Genomic DNA, 20658 nt, shown 5'->3' with positions numbered 1-20658 from the left:
GCCTTCATCAGAATTTTATATTTTTCCTTTTTTTCTCGCCATGATGCTAAGTTGAAGAAGAAAAAAAAAGTTAATGAAGAGCCTACGTCCTGTTATCTGCAGTTGATTTTGAAATGTCAGAAGAATGCATTTGGCAATGCGATTTGAAATTCAAGGTAGTGTTTTCCATGTTAGAAGCATTCATTGAAATTGAATTTTAAATTGAAATACGTATGAAATTTCAACTCAATATTATAAAAATAAACAAATATTTACTTGTTTAAAATTTATATATTTGGAGTTTTACTCCTTTGTCAGAATTTTTAATAATTTTTTCTTTTCTTACTCGTTAAGTTGAAAAAAAAAATCAATGGTCTTGTAGTCATAACTCGGATCGGTGGAGAGCATGAGTTGTACAGCAGTGTATCTCTAATCTCGCTTGTTGTACATTGTGTCAATTTCAGGCATGATAGAAGGCTCCTATCGGTCTTGGGATTTGTACAAAACTGGCCAACTAGTAGATGGTCTGCAACAAAAAAAGAAAACTGGTTTTCATCAAACGAAAATGGAATCATATCGCTTTTTCTAGGGCGACAATTTTATTGTTCCACCCTGTAAAAGGAAAACGAATGCCAGCCAAACAATCAATTCAAGTTGTTTGCAATTAACGACAAAACAAAAAAGAAAAAACAAAACAGATGGATTCATTTATTGAAAGAGTTTATTAAGAGTTCTTCGAATCGATCGATATTCACATTTGTCACAATTCGAACGTTTGCTGGTTTACCGGTAACATTTTTCCAATCTAAGACAAGTTGTCCTTTTGTGATTTTCCCTTGCGTTTCAACCTCTGCATAAAGATTCTGACCCTCGAGAATGATCCCATCATCAATTGCGACGGCCATCGCGAGTTCATCACAGAATACAAAAAAATCCGGAATCTGTTGCCGGCTATTCAAGTGATGGTGAAGTTTTTGCATAAAAGCGGCTTTTTGACCAGGAAGGGAAATCAGCTTTTGCCAAAATGCCTGTAAAACGAAACATATTAACATGTTAATACATATAATTATTATTTTATCCAATTTAGATGAAGAAAATTACCATTAGTCATGACAATAAATCTACTGTTTCAATCTAAAGAGATTTCATCCGGCGACAGAAGCCTCTGGTCTTCATCAAGGACAGTCTTTTAATTCTTAAAAGACTGGAGGTTTCTCTCGCCTGATGAAATCTTTTTAGATTAAAACAGTAGATTTATTGTAGTGTAATGATAAAATAATATCCTGTTCTTTTTGTTGAGGACTATCAACAACCTTGTTAAATTGAAAGATTTATACTTTTGGATATTTTTAACCTGGAATATATATATATATATATATATATATATATATTAGTTTTTGTACTAAATTAAGTGTAATGCAACCTCAAATGCAATTTTCATTCTTTTAGAACTCATCATTGGTCTGATTATATTACTGGTAACATGTATTTATTGTATATTTGCTAGATGGTCGGCGTTGCTCAGTCGTACAATATGCTTAAACATAATATTTTGATTTATGCAGATTGCATATGTGTTATTATAGAATCAATCCTCTATTGAATATTATATACATTTATACATGAATATTATATATTATGAGGACTAATTCGCAAAAAAATAATAAAAAATTTAAATAAATAATAATGATAATGTCGTTCATCAAATTCCATCTGTGTTTATTTAGAATATCACATCAGCTGATATTTGTGTTTGACGATAAATGCCTTGCAAACGTCACTTCTGATTAATGTTTAGTTTTAAAATATGCAAATGAAGAAATGATTTGTGACAATTTTAAATGGTATCTCTTCTTTTCTCATAAAGTGAATTCATTAATAAGAAAAAATTAAAATAGAATGGTGAGGTACCCCCGGGCTGGAACACGGGATCATTCGCCATCTAGTCGAATGCTCTAGCACTGAGCTATGTTTCCAGATGTCAAGAAATCTTTTTTTCTAAGAAGAAAATGTTTCAGATTTTATTATCTCACTTGCCGGTGCAACCTAAAATATTCCTCTGCGAAAATTCATTTTTATCTGTAAAAAATAAAGACTATTTTTAGGATTAGATTTTTTCAATTTTCGATATTTATCAAACAAATTTCTGTATAAAACATATCTAAGAACACTACCAGGCATATAAATTAGCTTTGTGTGAAATTTGAAAAAGATAGGCTCAGCCGTTTTGGAACCTATAAGGAAGGAACACACACACACAAAGTGACTTTTATATTATAATAGTATAGATTTCATATTTTTTTCCGTTGTTTGTTGACTTCTCTGCTAAATCACCCAAAAATGGTGTCAAATCCGCAAAAGAAAATAAATCTTCAAAATTTGTAGTCATGAAATTCTGATTCATTTAGTAGAAAAGTAAAAATTATTTTTTTTAGGTTTCATACATACATTGAATTCAATTAAAATTTCCTCCCGGGCTCCTGCTTCCCTAATTGTACTGACATGCAGAAGTTTAAATGTAGTGTGAACAGACATCTTGCTACTCAACTCTCCACAATCTCCTGTTGAACATGATCCCAAATACTAGCTGCTTATGATCAACATTGTTTAGAGTGAAAAAAAAAATCACAAAAAACAGGAGTTTTACTTGTTAAATTGAATAGTTGTCAAATTGTTTAAAAAAAAAAGAAAAAAAAAGGAAAATATGAACAGAATTTCAACTTACGTATGGTTGTTGCATATCTGTACACAATTCCCAGGTGATCATCGTAATCGGACACTTCAGTTCTGTGAGAACAATTTGTGCTGCTTCTGGATCATTAGCAAAGTTGAACTCCGCACTTCTTGTTATGTTGCCAACTCCTAATAACAAACAAGTTTTGAAATATTTTACAAAAAACAAGAAATGCATGTGAAAATCAAACAAAGATTAAAATAAAAGAAAAAAAATTATTTGGATTTTAAAATGAAAATAAAAAAGTAAACAGCATGATGAAAAAGCTTTTCAGAGGAATAAAAGAGGAATATAGAAAATATTAAATCCAAACAAAGGAGTCACCATTTATCAAAGCCTGAAGGTCACTCGGAGATAAGGGTTAAAAAGTGCAAGACAGACAGTAATGTGTGTCAATAATGCGGTTAACATGGTACTGAGTTGAATCCAACTTACTTGTGTCAGGCAAGTGCAGAAAGGTCAAGGGAATACCGGTGACATATCAGATTTGGTAACTTCCATTGACAGAGCGTGCACCTGCATGCTAAAAAGTGAGTCTGTGCATTTTAAGTACAGCCCCCCTCCCCCACACACACACATACACCCTGATATAAATAGAAATGCACATGGGGATTTTTGGGAGTCAAAGAGATAGAAGGGACAATCAATTGGAGTCAAAGTTTGGTAGACAGTTGGACTTGAGTTAGTTTCGAGACTAGATGGAGTCAGAGGAAAAATGTGTTGATGAAGACCCAGAAAAGCTTGAGTCAACAATGCAAGGAATTCCCCCAGATTCACTTAGACGGAACAAAGAAATCCTTACCAGAAAATTGGTGTCATGTTTTCGTCTTGAATGTTTTACAGGTCATCGACCAATGATAGGAAGAACCGCAACTCCGAAGACACAAGATAATAAAAAAGGTATAGTGAACTCTTATCACATATATATGCACACACAAACACGCACACAGAGTTAAGAACTACTAAGGTAGATATACAGTTTAACGGTCCTTAAAGGAGCTTGATTATGTGTATACACACGCGACTGTATAAATGTATATAAACAGTATATAAAACTTGTATATAAAACTTGTAGATATAATGAAATGGAAAAGGTAGCATGTGGATGAGTTTGAAGAAACAATTACAATATCCGCTAGACAATCATATAGAAGCCACATTAGAACACACGTTAGAGCACACATTAGAACACACACATGGTAGAGCACACATTAGAACACACACATGGTAGAGCACACATTAGAACACACACATGGTAGAGGTATGGGACTCTCGGAAGTCAATCATCAACACAGAGCCACAATCGTCAGCATAGGTCAGTACATAAGTTCTTGTAACCCCAAGCTTATGAAAATTAAAGACCATTATCAGAATCGAGCAAGTAGTACAACATCTATAACACAACTTGCCACTCATTTTGGAAAAGATTGCCTTACAAATGATACTGAGAACCCAAACAAGCCTGCCACTGACATAGCCCAGAAAAATCGGAAAAAATACACTAGCCAGTTCGATAGTGTTAAAACAGAAGAATGGACCAACCATAAACGGGCAAAATACCTACCGACTGAACTATCCCAAGAATATATTGATAGGGATGGTTCCCTGGACTGGCTCCAAAGAGGATCCCTCCATTATGACCAAGAGAGGTTGATATTGGCTGCACAAGACCAGGGCCTCATGACAAACGCCTTCAAAAAGATGTGTGGTCTAAGCAACAATAATAAATGCAGGTTCTGTAGCACTGAGGTTGAGAGTGTGGGCCACCTGATTTCTGGTTGCCAAGTCCTACTTGGACATGGTTATTATACAGATCGCCATAACGAAGTTTGCAAATACTTCACTGGAAGATATGTAAGAAACTCAACATTCAGTGTAGTAAAAAATCCTGGGAACATATACCGGAACGAACAGTTGGGAATGACAACTACACTATTCACTATGACTACATAATCCCTACTGCTACATATCTAGAAAACGCAGCTGTTAAACCAGATATAGTGATTTGGGACAGAGCAAACAAAAAAGCAACCGTAATAGAGGTCGGTGTACCCAATGATACAGGGCTTAACAGAATTGAGAGGGAAAAGATAACAAAGTATCAAGGACTTATGTATGATATGAAACAAAATTGGAAATTAAAAGACGTTTCAATTATACCAGTCATCATAGGAGCAACTGGGCTTATGAAAAAGAACTTTAAAAAGTACATAGCAAGCATACCCGGTGAACCAAGTGCAAGTGAAATACAAACGATTGCACTGAAAGGGACGGCTAGAATCCTGAAAAGATCTCTTGGTTGGACTCACTAAAATAGGGGTAAATGTCAGACATCTGGTTGGATGTCCCATCCCCTAGAAGAAAAAGTTTAAGAAAAATGAAAAAAAAAAAATTAGAGCACACACATGTTAGAACACACATTAGAACACACACATGTTAGAACACACACACATTAGAACACACACACGTTAGAGCACACATTAGAACACACACACGTTAGAGCACACATTAGAACACACACACGTTAGAGCACACATTAGAACACACACACGTTAGAGAAAGACATTATATAGAAGGAAGACAACAACGTAGTAGTCGATAGTCATGGAAATTGGGAAGAATTTGATTATTTAAGGGGAGTGCTCAACAAAACCTTGTTTACATTGGATTTGAAGAAAACTATGTTGTAGTCAGTTGGAAAGCAGGCTCATGGTGCAGAGTTCCACAAGTGAGCAAGTAAACAAAATGGTTAAAAAGTAACTCATCAAGCTTTTCTAAAGAGAAAATGATGAAAATAAAAAATATTGAATTCAATTAAAAACGTTGAATGCAAAAGAAAATGTTGAACTCGATTTCAATCAGAAAATCAAATGAAAATCAAATGAAAATCAAATGAAAATCTCAACATTTTATTTGAGATTTGTTAGTCAAAAACATCTCTATCAACCTGAACTGGAAGTTGTGGATTGTGATTTTTTTTGTTAAATGAGCTGAATACTCATCACAAGATGTTTATTCAAAGCATCTAAGAAAATTAATTCATCCAACAGTTTTGCACCACTTTTATGTCCTAATGTAAAAATTCAAATCTTAAATTCAAACTTAAGTTTACAATTTATATTGCAACTTGGATCAAAGTCTATTAAAATGATTTCAATTCTAGGAAACAAATGTTTAAAAGTTGGGGCTTAAGTTTAATTCATCTTAAGAATAAATTAAAATTGCAGGAAATGTTGCTTCATTGCTGTCCTACTAGCATTCAAATTAAAAATATTTGGATTTTTAAAATTAAATATTATGCTATATGTCTCCATTTCCATCAAACCATTATTTGGTCTAATTTGAAACAGGATTTGACGATGCATTTCTGAGTTTTTGAGCTGCAAATTGATGGTTTCCATTTTTGTATTAATCCAGGTTCACACCAATTTGATATGTTTCTGCTTTATTGAGATGGTGATTGATAATTTGTATTATATTTGACAGAAACATTCCTGAATTTGATACTATACATTTGAAGAAGGCCAAAGATTATATTGTCTGGAACGTTATGAAAATGATACTCAAGATGAGAACAGTAGTCGGAATAATTCAAATAATGACAATGTCTTATTAATATGTCCCACAAAAGGATATACTTGTTTGAAGCAGCTCAGTGCCCTTGGTTACAGTAATCGAACAACCATTCATAAAAGTGACTTACAAGATTGTATTATTAATACAATCTTGTAAGTCACTTTTATGAATGATTGTTCATAGTTGTAGTTAGTAATATGCTTATGCTTTAGGCTTGCAGAGTATCTTTCAACATTTCTCCCAGACTGCTATACCCATCTATATTCATGGCTTATACCAACCAATTATATTCCTTTGAGGATGAACCTGGATGTATTCACATAAAATTAGGAGATGATTTCAGGAGTCATAATAATGGCTGAGAAAAGCTAAACAGAAGTACAATACTTGTAAAACTGTGAAAACAAAAAATCCTGAAAATTAAAAATATAACGACTGACAAATGCACAAAAGCAAAAAAATGAAAGAAGTTGTTTTCTTAAAAAGTTATAACAAATATGACCATGCTAAGGAAAAAATAACATTCATAAAAATGTTGCTTTTATCCTAAGCAACAACTGAAGGTCCTGACCTACAGATTACATGCACATTTGGGTGATGTCATATTAACAAAGCTGAAATTTACAATTGAAAAGTACAAAAGTTATTGGAGATGAATTAACTACCGAAATATACGTTCTACTGAGAGATATGTCAGAGTCCTAAGAAAGTGGATTTGTCATAAAGACATTCGACAGTTCAGAGGGACAGAGACAGGCAGATGGAAGAGGTGTAAGGAATGTTTCAGGTTCAAAAGGTAACAGTGAGAGATGGAAATTAAGGTGATAGGAGTGAGAAGTTGAGCAAAACCAGTTGACCATTTCTTGGGGATCAAGCTCTTGGTTCCTAAAACTGAAAAAAAAAAAAAAAAAAAAAAAAAAAAATGATGAAGTACAAGCCCAGACTCTAACCTAATTAAAGAAACAAAATTACAAAAAATTTTTTATGCTATATATACTTGTTATGGAACAAAAACATATTCCAAAAATCATGTAAATTGATCAAGTAGGTTTAGAAAATCATTTTTTTTAGGAGTTTTAGTGATTCAGAGTGTACTGCTGATATTATAAGGTTGATTTTAAAATTTCAGTAGTTCGACTTGAGTTGTCTCCATTTATTAAATGGATGCAAAACACAATGTCTCACTTCCTTATGAAATTTGATTTTCTTAGTTAAAGAAATAATTACTTGATCAATTTACATTAGTTTTTGAAACATGATATTTTCGTTTTGAGGCAGGTACGTACATCCAAAAATGTTTCTTTAATTTGGTTGAATTCTGGACAAGAATCAAAAGATTATGATTAATGTATTTTGGAAATGCATTAATTTGATTCTGTATGAAATGTGAGTTGTGCCACACGACTAAAAGTCACTCAATTCATAACAAGTCGAAGTGTGTTTGGCTTGAGCGATTTCAATTAAAAATGCAAAGAAAATAAAATTCTTACCTCTGTAGTTACCTCCCATTATGTAACAGTCTTTTATTTTTGTTCCCAAATTGGGTTCCAGTCGGATTGCCATGGCAACATTTGTAAGAGGTCCAAGGGTGACAAGAGTTACTTCCCCTGTAATCAGTAACATAACCATATAAGACAATGGATTTATTATCTACACTTTGTGAGAAATGTTGGGAGAGAGGGGAAGCAGAAAAGAATCAACAGATTTCAGCCAAATATCAGAATATCAACATGCAACTTTTTTCTTAAAGAAAAAAAAAGAAGGTTTCTACCAATTGCCACATCTCTGAATATCAAATAAATCGTTTTACTGTAAATAAGGAACCATTTTCTCTTTACCTGGATATTTTTGGATGAGGTTTATTAATGCAAAAACTGCATGTTCAGTTTGGGCCATATTCAAACCGGGTGCTTCACTGTCTGGCATGTCTACAAATCCATCTTCTCCATGGTAATATGTTGCATTTAAGGGAGGAGAAACCATAGGACGCTCACAACCGAGGTAAACGGGGATCTGAAAGGATTTGAACTTCAAATTATATATAAAGAAAAATATCTACTTTTATGAAAATTGAATATCCAAACAGATCAAATGATGCGGTAATTTTTAGCTACATAATAGTATCAGTCATAGATTTTCATGGCAGATTTAGTCTGTCCGACTTGAGTTTAAATAGCATTTTTCAAAAGGAAAGTGTGAGTAGCATATTAGACACATCTTTGTAAAAGGCTTTGTCTGTTATGCTTAAATTTAAATTAAATTTCTTAGTTAATCTCTCATTCTGTTACTCATAAGTTTCAATTTTGTAAGTTGAGTCATTATTCTACCAATAGTAAGTTTCAAACAGAATTTTGTAAGTTGAGTCATTATTCTACCAATAGTAAGTTTCAAATAGAATTTTGTAAATTGAGCCATTTTTCTACCACTTGGAAGTTTCAAACAGAATTTTGTAAGTTGAGTCATTATTCTACCACTTGTAAGTTTTGAATATCACCTGAATGCATGTAAAATGCTGCAACCAGAAATTGAGTGGTCATCTCTAAAACCCTCTGGTGGTTTAGAGGACGTTCATAAGGAAAATGAATATGGTGATAGGAATGCAGAAAATAGAAAGAATCTTAGAATTTGGTATTGCTATGGACATGTTGGGTGAAAGTATTCTTTTTAAGAAAATTGTGAGAGTTAAAGTTTTCAAATTTGTGATATTAAGTTGAAGCTCATTGGAAAATGTTTATGACAAAGAGAAAGATATGGAGGTTGAATGAAGAACACATGAAATGCAAGTGTAGAGATCAAGTGATTGGTTATAAATTCTCTGCAAAAGTGTGGACGAACAGTGGAAGTTGAAGGATACACTTTTGAAGATAACTGACTAAACCTGTGGGTGGACAAAAGTGCTTCCATGATGTTGGAATGCAAGAATTGAGAAGTGTACAAAAAAATAAATGCAAACGATGGGATAAGTCAAGAAAAAGTTTAATAAATAAAGATATTCATCTGGTGGCAATGAGAATGAAGCTAAAGTGAAGACTTCACAAGTTTTCAGATAAAGTACAGAAGGATGAGCAGAAGAATGACATATTCAGGATAAGCAAGGAGATGACAAAGAAAAATATTATTGAAGTCAAATGCATTCAAAATGAAGTGCTGGCGACAATCCAACAGACCAAAATGGATTTTGAGAGATTGTGGAATACTGAGTTTTATGGTACTAATGGAATCTAGAAATTACAGAAGCAATCTCTGACTCAGTTATAAAAATTGAGAAAGAAATGGTATGGAAGCTAATTAAGATGGAGAAGGTTACGACTGCAGATGTTATTGTAGAAATGTTGAAGAAATTAATGGTGTTATTGTAGAAATGTTGAAGACTGCGAGTGAAATTAATTGAGATCATCACAGATGGACAAATCAGATCATAAAAGACGGCAAACTGCTAAAAAAAGTACAGAAAAAGCTCTGAATAGAAGTAATTATAAATTATCATGGATCAGGACATGGAAGTGGTTGAGAATAATTGAAAAGCAAATAAGAAGTCATATAAAGATAGATGAAATGCAGTTTGGCTTTATGCCTAAGTAAAGAACTACTGATGCTATATTTATCCTGAGACAAGTATCTTGCAACAATCCTTGAGGATCTTGCAGCCTTATCCTTATTGGTTTTACAGCTTTCCAAAACATTTCATCTCGATAATCAGTCTTGATAAACCAGATAATAAAAATAGGAGTTATTCTGAGAAACTAAAGTTTTTGTACAATAGAAAGTATGGCATAACCATGTTGATACACCAATTCCCGTTAGATCACTGAAGTTAAGCAACATTGAGCCTGATCAGTACTAAAATGGGTGATCATTTGGGAATTCAAGGTGCTGTATGTGCTCTCTGCTTATCTTGGCATTCTTTCCAGTCATCCTGGACTTGCCTTTGCTACTGAGCTTAAACAGTGCTGATTCAGGAGAGGAGTAGTTGAAGAGTGTGCAACCCTTGCCTCACAATTACATGTGTAACCACTCTTACAGGGGATATCCATTGTCTTTTAAGACTAAACAGAGGTGTGTATAATAAACAACTGTTATACATGTAAAGCAACCAATCTGACTAAAGGTAATTAGAGAAGCTTACAATTGATGAACTTAAAGTTGTGTCTTAGAAGTATTGTCCAGAGACTTTCACATGCATTATCAAGAAGAAATGATTTATACTGATTTAGTATTTATTTGTGAAACAATAAATTGTTTACTTAGAGTCTTTTAGGCATACTTGTTCTGTAGAGTTTGGAGAATTATGGCTCACAGCACCAGAACTCTTTGCAAGGACATTTTTCCTTGATCACAATTTTGTACCATATGCATGTGCGTCTTTTGCTGACAGAGCTTTACTTATCAAGTGTGAGCAAAATATCAACTCCTTAGAGTTTGCCCATTTATGTTCATCAACTCTCACCAATTCATATAACTCATCTCATCCTTCTTTTTTTTTTTTTTTTTTTTTTTACACAGTGATCACCACTTATCAAGGCCCGGAAGCCACTCAGGGATAAGGGTTATTGTGTGTACATTACCTTAGTGTAGAGATTTGATGAAGTGTTTACTTAAGGGGGCGGTTCATTAGGAATTTGTTAACATTGGACTTGAAGACATCCAAGTTGTAGTCCGGAGGGAAGCTGGAAGACGGAACAGAGTTCCACAGGCGTGCAGTTCTAAGAAAGAAGCTTTGTTCATGGAATCCGCGTTTTGATTTAGGCACAGATATAGAGTGGGGGAAATTTTTCACAGTGGATTCAGCTAGACGGGTGTTTTTCGTGAAAGATTGGCGAGGGGGGACCAGAGATTGGAGTTCAGACGAGCACCTGCCATGAAAATAACGATAAAACAAGGATAGGCTCGCAACATCTCTTCTGTGGGAGAGGGGTTGCAGGGTAGAGAAAAGGGCATCCCCCACTAAACCACGAAGTCTATTTTGTACTCTGTCAAGGCATGATAGGCTGTTTTTGGCAGCTCCTGCCCAGATATGGTAACAGTATTCCATCCTTGGACGTACTTGGCTTTTATATAGATAGAGAATTGCATCAGTAGTGAGATATCTTCTGGAGCGGTAGAAGGATCCCACCATCTTTCCAGCGACCTTGGCAACAGACTTGATGTACGTGTTCCATTTCAGATCAGGAGTAAAGGTCAAACCCAGAAGCTTGTCAAAACACGGGGCCTCACCCAGACGGGAGCCATCCATCACAATTGATGCCAGCTGGGGATCAGAGCGTTGGTGATGTAAGGATAGGAGTTTGGTTTTGGATGCATTAAAGGTAACCAGCCACATCTTCCCCCACTGAACCACGCGCTCGAGATCAGAGGAGAGAGAACCCGAGAGAACTTTTTCATTTACAGCCTTTGATGTGTTGCCGTAGATGGTCGTGTCATCAGCATAGATGTCAACGAATGATTTAAGTATGTGTTTAGGGAGGTCATTGATGTAGATCAGGAAGAGAGTTGGGCCCAGGATTGACTCTATAAAACATACCACACCTTTTGCATCTTCTTCTTTCAGCAGAGAAAGGATACTTTGTTTTTTTTAGATGAGGTTGATTGTAGTATTACGACTACAAAACTATAGAAAGCAAAGAGATAATTAATATTGAGAAAACGCTTAGAAAGCGTAAAGCTCCTTTGCTCAATTTGTGGAAAGCGAGTTGGGAGTAACGCAATGTTTTTGTGTTGTAAGCATTGGATATACAAGAAATCCAATAGAGATAGTGAGAGTTAAGGACATGTGTTTCATAAAGAGAGATGAGACAGCTTAGATATGCGTGATGTAAGTCTTAAATCTGATGACCTCAGAGGAAAATTAAATTTTGATAATTTAAGGAGATTTGTGCAGAACAGCAGACTTTGTTGGTTTGGTTATGTTGGAAGAATAGATAAGAATTGTTGAGTTATCGGATTAATATAAGAGTCTGTTGGCAGAGAAAGGTTATGGAAAACATGGTAGGAAGTGATGAGTATGGATTTCAGAGAAAGAAGGATAAAGACCTGGTCAGAGATAGGTTAGTTTGGAAGTAAATTTCTAAAAGCTGCCCATATTAAATAGAGAAGTAGTCAACCATCTCAGCAGAAATAACCTCCTTAGTGACATGCAATATGGTTTCCGTTCTGTCAGATCTACAGCAGATGTGCTAACTGTTATATCTCATAGGATTAGCAAATCTCTTGACAAAGGCTTCCTCTCTAGGACAATTGCTCTTGACATATCAAAGGCCTTCGATAAGGTATGACATAAGGGCCTACTTCACAAGATTTCCAGTTACGGTATAACTGGAAATGTTTTCTCGATCATAAAATCATTTCTCTCTGATAGGCTCATAAGAGTAGTAGTTGATGGGCAGAAATCAGAGGCCTGCAGTATTAATGCTGGAGTCCCTCAGGGGTTCATCCTGGGCCCAACTCTCTTCCTGATATACATCAATGATCTCCCAAAACACATATTTAAATCATTCATTGACATCTATGCTGATGACATGGCCATCTATGGCAACACATCAAAGGCTGTAAATGACAAAGTTCTCTCAGATTGTCTCTCCTCTGATCTTGAGCACGTGTTACAGTGGGGGAGGAGGTGGCTGGTTACTTTTAATGCATCTAAAACCAAGCTCCTATCGTTACACCATCAACGCTCTGATCCCCATCTAGCATCAATTGATATGGTGGCTCTTGTCTAGGGGAAGCTCCATGTTTTGATAAGCTTCTGGGCTTGACCTTTACCCCTGACCTGAAATGGAATACGTACAACAAGTCAGTTGCCAAGATCGCTGGAAAAATGGTAGGATCCTTCTACCGCTCCAGAAGATATCTCACTAATGATGCAATTCTCTATCTGTATAAAAGCCAAGTATATCCAAGGATGGAGTACTGCTGCCACATCTGGGCAAGAGTTGCTATAAACAGCCTATCCTGCCTTGACAGAGTACAAAATAGGCTTTGTGGCCTAGTGGGTGATACCCTTTTCTCTTCCCTGCAACCTCTCTCCCACAGGAGAGACATTGCAAGCCTGTCTTTGTTTTATCGTTACTACCATGGCAGGTGCTCATCTGAACTCCAATCTCTGGTCCTCCCTTGCCAATCTTTCACGAAAAACACCCGTCTAGCTGAAACCATTGTCAAAAATTTTCCCCACTCCTTATCTGTGCCAAAATCAAAACGTAGATTCCATGAACAAAGCTTCTTTCTTAGAAGTGCATGCCTGTGGAACTCTGTTCCGGTTGCCTGTTTTCCACCTGACTACAACCTGGATATCTTCAAGTCCCACGTGAACAAATTCCTGATGAACCGCCTCCTTAAGCAAGACACTTTATCAAATCTCCAACACTAACGTACTGTACACACAATAACCCTTATCCCTGAGTGGCTTCCGGGCTTTGATAAGTGGTGACTACCTTGTAAAAAGAAAACAAAAAAAAAAACAATGAAACATTTTAGATTAGCAGACGACATAAAGAGTAGATATTTCAGCATAGTGAATTTTAAGGTCAAAAATTATGAAAAGTGTTTTCACTATCATTACGACAACAAAGAAGGAATTGTATTCTTAGAACAGTAAGAATACTGGTTGTCGGATCAGACATTCTATGGATCATCGAAAAAAGGGAAAACAATGTTTAAAGAAAAGCTCCAAAACTCACATCAAGTCTATCAGCAACTTTAAGCAGTCGTAAAGCATTCACGCAACTACAGTAAGACGATGCATTTCCCTGGACAGTGGTTAGTGCAAGAACATTTATGTTATCCACAGCTAAGGCCATCAATATTGCCTGAGCATCATCCAAACCAGGGTCAGTATCTATAAGGAAAAGGCGTTCACTCTTAATGGGACTTCTGGAAAACAAAGAAAAAAGAAATCAAATTATTGATAATATTGTAATAAAAATGATTTTTAATATTTTATTTTTTTCACAATTTTTCACAATATGAAAACGAAGCAAAAAAAAAAGAGAGAAAAAAGCTGCGTATAATTCAATTGATAAAACAAATCTCTTTCAAAATCAGTTTTCTTTCTGAAGGATTTAATATCCATTTCAGATAAAGCTAGAGATAACAAATGTATGACTGGCCAAATGGATGTCATTACAGACCATGGAATTGGCTATGCTAAATCAGATTTAGTGAATTGTTCACAGATAGGAAAGGTATGAACCCACAATTTACTCACAGCCTGATCTGAAATGGAATACATACATCAAATCTGTTGCCTAGATCACTGCAAAAATGGTTGGATCACTCTACTGCTCCAGCAGGTATCTCATTGCTGATGTAATGCTCTATCTGTATAAGAGCCAGGTACGCCCTAAAATAGAGTACTGTTACCACATCTGGACAGGAGCCCTATTCAGCCTTGATAATGTTCAAAACCAGCTTCGAAATCTAGAAGGTGATACTTTTTTCTCTTCCCTGCAACATCTTTCCTATAGAAGAGACATTGCAAGCCTGTCTCTGCTCTATCAATATTTTTATGGCAAGTGTTTGACTAGGGTTTCTCTTTGCCAAACTTTCACAAAACACAATCGACTATCCACAACCACTATAAACGATTTCACTCCACTCTCTATCTGTGTCTAAATCGAAATGCAGATTCCATAAACAAAGCTTATTTCCCAGAACTGCCTGCCTTTGGAACATTGTTCTGCTGTCCTGCTTCCTGGTTGAATACAGCATCATAGCCTACAAATAGGGGTAGGCTATAGAAACAAAATTTTTCAAATAAATGCCAAAAGTGGATTATTACCTTCATTTATATGTAAATAGATGGGAACAAGTGATTTTTTCAAAACGGGTCAAAATTTGAGGGTCGCTGGCCCCAAACGTGATTTGACCGCGTCGACGCGTGAAAATGGCCCAAATTTCGCCCCCGAACACACTTAATCACTTATTGAAAGCCACAGGGTGCATTTTTTGACTATAAATGCATTTGTATCATTAAATCTAACATTCCCATTGGCTATCCCACAAGTATAGGGTTTTTAGGGTATCTCAGAGTCCAAAATGGGTCAAAATTACCCCAAAATTAGCCAAAAATGGTCGGAAATCACGGATTTTCCAAAATGCAACTCCCATGGGCCCAAAGACACCTCTACATGACAGAAACTGTTGGGAAATGCTTGAAGCAGGCACTCTCCTAACTTTTGCACTGTTAATGAGGGGTATAAGGACCTTTAAAAGGAGCTAAATATGGCCGATTTAGCCAAAGAGAGTCAAAAAGTCCCTAAGAATCAACATAGGTTGTCAAAAAGGGGCTTAATTTGAGTTATAGATGGAAAATTACCAAATAAGGAAATGTTTTCTTTCTGTAACAATGCAATGGCATCTTTAAATAGACACGATAACATTGCATTGCATTAATTGTGAATTTGATTGAACTTTGCTTTCTTTTTCAGTTAGTAAAATGCAATGAACATGGCTGGTATAGCAGGGCAGATTGACGAAGATTATAATTACGACGATTGGACTTATCTTCTGCTTGGTTCTCTTCCAACTGAGGCTGAATGTGTTCAAGTTGTGCAACATCATGCTGCCAAATATGGTACCACGACACAGAAAAATCATAATCACCAGTTCTTGCGATTACTACAATTGTGGCAGAAAGCCTTTGGAAGTGATGTTCGTTATGTTACAATACCTGGGATAAAACATAAACTTGATCGATCGCTAAAAATTTACGACAAAGATGTCTACAAAGCAAAGGGTTCCAGATGTGTGAATATGATTAAATGGAAACGAGAGCACCATGTCCTTCTCAATATACTTTCAAAAGATGTGAATCCTGATGAATTTGATGTACATGAACGAAGATTCTTTGTCGATCAAAAGTCTCTCTCTCGCAAATGGCTCATTGACACTTTCCACGTCGATATGGAACATGAACGGTTTCTGGCAGAGCAAGAACTGCACAATCGTTTGGATTTGGACGATGATCAATTTGAAGTGGAGGATATAAGTGACCAATTGCCAGAAAGAAAACATGGCAGTATCCTTGAAGAATTGAAGAGCAGAAGACATTGAAAATTCAATTTTTGTCGTGCAATGTCATTGGTGCATGGAACTTGACAAGACGAAAACCAGTATCTGTGCTAGAGAATAATGATGTGATTGATGAGCTCTTTAATGTATTATATTGATATTTTACTGTTGAATGATTTTAAAGTATTGTGAAGTGAAGCTGTGTCTTGAAATAACAAAATAATTCCTTTGCTAATTACTCATACCTTTTATCAAGTTATTCAATATATTGGTTACAAATCGAGAAATAGCGAATCGAGGGCCATTTTCATCAATTTTGGGGTAACTATGAGAACAATATGAATTCAGACTCTTCTTGGACAGCATTTTATTGACATTCAATGTTCAATTTACAATTAATTACTTTCTGAGAAGTTGATGTAGTAAAGTTATGATGTTTCTAAAAAGTATCATTGATGAATGAACTAATGATTCATATGTTATGTACCGTAAAGCGTAATTTTGTCATTTTTGGATTGTTTTGACCCTTTTTACATCCCCCAAAGATCTCTAAATACCCTAAATACAAATGGATAAGATAACAGGGTGATTATTTCAGTCTTCCAACTGTAAAAAGCCATACAGGAGTGCTTATAGGAGCCCGATGAGATATAATACCTGCATTTTGGGGATTATCCGTGATTTTCGTTCATTTTTGGCTAATTTTTGGGTAAATTTGATCCATTTTGGACCCTTAAGATACCTTAAAAAGCCCTATATAGGTGGGATAGCCAGTGAGAATGTTAGATTTAATGATATAGAGCCATTTATGGTCAAAAATTGCATCCTGTGTGGCTTGGGAGGTGCATTTTGGAAAATCCGTGATTTCCGACCATTTTTGGCTAATTTTGACCCATTTTGGACTCTGAGATACCCTAAAAACCCTATACTTGTGGGATAGCCAATGGGAATGTTAGATTTAATGATACAAATGCATTTATAGTCAAAAAATGCACCCTGTCGCTTTCAATAAATGATTAAGTGTGTTCGGGGGCGAAATTTGGACCACTTTCACGCGTCGACGCGGTCAAATCACATTTGGGGCCAGCGACCCTCAAATTTTGACCCGTTTTGAAAAAAATCACTTGTTCCCATCTATTTACATATAAATGAAGGTAATAAGCCACTTTTGGCATTTATTTGAAAAATTTTGTTTCTATAGCCTACCCCTACTTCAAATCAAATGTAAACAAATTCTTGTTGAGCCGTCCCCATAAATAATCAAATTCCACCCAATTTACACCATTAATGATTACTACACTACCACCTTACATTCATTAGCCCTTATCCTCGAGTGGCCTTCAAGCCTTCATAAGTGGTGACTCCCAAGTAAAAGAAAGAAAATAAGCTATGCGTACAATAGTAAGCTGCATTTCTTACGCAAAAAGTATTATGCTTTGACTTTAAATGACTGTAAAAGGGTTGATATTAAGGTTTTAAACTTCGGACTTTACAGGTAAATTTCCAAAAAACTGTTCTTTTTTTCGTTTTAAATTAGAATATATTATTTATTGATCTTTTATCTTCAGTTTGTCTAAAATATTATATTCAGTTTATTGGAAAGTGCATATAATTTCACATTGACCCTGAAAATATCGTAAAAATAGAATCAATAGAAAAATTTTGATAGATTTTTAAAGTTTAAAAATTGAAAAATATTGAGTTCGTAAAATTCATTACTGTTTTTTAAAAAATAAAAAAAAAATATTTCTATTACTTTTAAAACAACTTTAATAGTTTATTTTGGAAGTATAATCCATAAAGAAAATAAACAACCCACTTTTAAAAGAGAAATTACGAGTTTTTTTTTATATTTTATTCGCAGTTTCGTGTTAGGGGGGTAAAAAATTCCTACAAAAATTCTGATACACCTAATGTAAAGTCGTTTTTAAATAAGTAAAAATTGATTTGGTAAATTTTTACGATGTGCCCCCTGCCCCCAGCGTATTATAAACACTCCAACCTCCCCATGTTAAGAACGGCTTTTGAAGTTTATTCCGAAAGCCGTTCTTAACATGGGGAGGCTGGAGGGGGCTATTCCGAAAACTGTTCTTAACATGGGTGGTTGAGGGTATTTATACTACGCTGGCTGGGTCGCTGGGGCAGGTCGCAATATATATATATATATATATATATATATATATATATACACATACCATAACAAAGGAGGTAATTATTGTCTATAAACTGAAACTCTTAGCAAAACTCTATTTTCGCCATCTTCAAAAACCGTTTTCATTAATACCTACTTTTCGAGCTTATCGTTTTTCGTAATTTTTGGATATGTTCATTACTATGACATAAAAATTAAGTAGATAACATGGGTCATAGTTGAAATTATTAAATATTTCTATTTTCGATCTAATAACAGAGAAAGAACTTTTTCTTTTAGTTCTTTGTCCTTCTTTACCGGTGATTACCGAGAAAAGTTCCTTACAAAAAAAAAGAACTCAGTTGTTTTAGGGGGGGGAGGTCGATTTTTTTTAAATTAAAAAAACAAAAACAAAAAAAAAACAAAAAAACTTACCCTTCTTCTACCAATTGCATATCTTGCTGTTCAGTTTTCACCAAAGGGATGGATTGTGAAATATTCATAGTCTCAACATAAATTGGAGGTATTAATATGTCATTCGAATTTTCTTGTGAGCCCAAAGCTTGAAATTTCATGAAATTCCGTACTTTCGCAACTTGGATTTTCGATTCGTCTTTCTCATGATTATGAAGCTGGACAATCTCTGGGTTTTCAAAACTCAAATTCGTCGTTAAACTGCCACGACACTGACCACTGGATCTTTTGACGCATCTCCACCAAACTTTGGTCTTTCGAATCACCTGTTTCGTATACATGTGACCTTCGTAGCAGACCTTCGCTCCGCCTTTATTACTGTTAATAATTTCCATTTTATGGAAAGTTTTTTGGTGTTTTTTCGTTTTCTACACAAACTTTCAGATTGGAATCTATTAAAAGAAACGTTAATGTAAATAACTATCGGAAATAAACCGTTGTTTAAGCCTTGTTTTAAATAATATTTTAAGATGCATGAAAATGGCACAGCTGAAAAAAAAAAGACACACGACAAAAGTCACCGGAAGTTAAAAAAAAAAAAAATACAAAGAAATGTTACAAATCAATTTTTTTTTTACCTTGACTCATAATATGTAAAATCTGTAGCCCTTATGAATTAAGACACACAATTTTATAAATACTTATATCTTATTTAGTATTAAACCTAATTAAACACAAACAACAAACAAAATTGCAAATATACAGAAAATATAGAAAAATCTTTATGATGTACGTACCTGTCACGGAACAAAACTATCATATTCCCAAAATTACATAAATCGGCCAAGTATTTTTTTTAATATATAAAAGCAGGTGTACACGTGTACGACGAGCGGTATCCCCCCCTCTCCTTATATATTTTTTATTTTCAAATTTCAAAATTATTATCGATTAGACACTAATCTATCAGATTATAAAAACAACAAAACAAATTGAATGTTTAAATATTTGTATAGGGTGCTTCTTCACTTAGTTTCACTGCTTAGTTTCTAATGCAACATTCTAGTCAGTCATCCATTTTAGACCAAATTTCTCGAATTTAGTCTTTTTAAAGCAGTTTAGCCCCCCCCTTTTGTTTTTTTTTTAAATTTCCCATGAAATTTTCCCTTTTCTGATTATTTTATATACATATTTACGATTCTCTTTAAGTTTCGTATCCCGACATTTACAAAGGTTTTGCTCGGACGATTTTTCTTGTTTTCCCTTATTTATTTATTTATTTATTTTTAAATACGCAATCTTCAAGTTTTGTCACGCGATAGTTACAATTTTTGAATTAACATGAAAACTCTTTGGTACACTTACGTGTGTGTACAATTTCTAATACAATAAATCGATCCCCCATATTAGAACCACTTGATGAGAACACGCACATTCCTTTTATATAAAGGAGTTTTCATTTATCAATCTAAGGCTCATATGCACTAGTACCGTTACCGACTTACCTGTAAAAAGTTGACTTTTAGGCGTATTTGACTCTTTAGTCAGTATTGTTTTCACTGATCGCCATGTTTGTTTTCAACCTTTTAAAATAAAGTCTTTAGTTGGTACTTTAGTGCACATTGACCATTAAAGTTTTTGTAAACATCGGATGACGAAACTTGAATATAATCACGAATAATCGAAAAAAAAAGCAAATTTCAAGTGAAATTTAAAAAAAGGCCAAACTGCTTAAAAAAGGCTAAATTTGCGAAATTTGGCCTAAAAACGTCGAGTAGTTCTAAAATGGGTCATCGATTTCCATAAACGTTGCATA

At 34.7% G+C, this 20658-nt stretch overlaps 1 protein-coding gene across 1 annotated transcript; it reads right to left on the bottom strand.

Annotated features, from left to right (window-relative positions):
- Positions 1–682: 682 nt before the first annotated feature.
- Positions 683–20288, bottom strand: LOC145241954 (uncharacterized). The gene is made up of 7 exons (XM_080104824.1): positions 19640–20288; positions 18864–19294; positions 13966–14158; positions 8128–8302; positions 7780–7896; positions 2705–2841; positions 683–1007 (listed from the first exon to the last, which is right to left on the bottom strand). Exons 2-7 carry the CDS (start codon positions 19235–19237, stop codon positions 684–686), a joined length of 1320 nt encoding a protein of 439 aa, XP_079960950.1. The 5' UTR covers positions 19238–19294; positions 19640–20288; the 3' UTR covers position 683.
- Positions 20289–20658: the final 370 nt, after the last annotated feature.

Source organism: Euprymna scolopes, chromosome 21 (genome assembly GCF_053919585.1).
Source record: "Euprymna scolopes isolate OS-2025 chromosome 21, ASM5391958v1, whole genome shotgun sequence".
In the NCBI taxonomy this organism is placed as follows: Eukaryota; Metazoa; Mollusca; class Cephalopoda; order Sepiida; family Sepiolidae; genus Euprymna; species Euprymna scolopes.
Note: the sequence above shows the minus strand (reverse complement) of the source record. Positions and strands in the feature narration are given on the sequence as shown.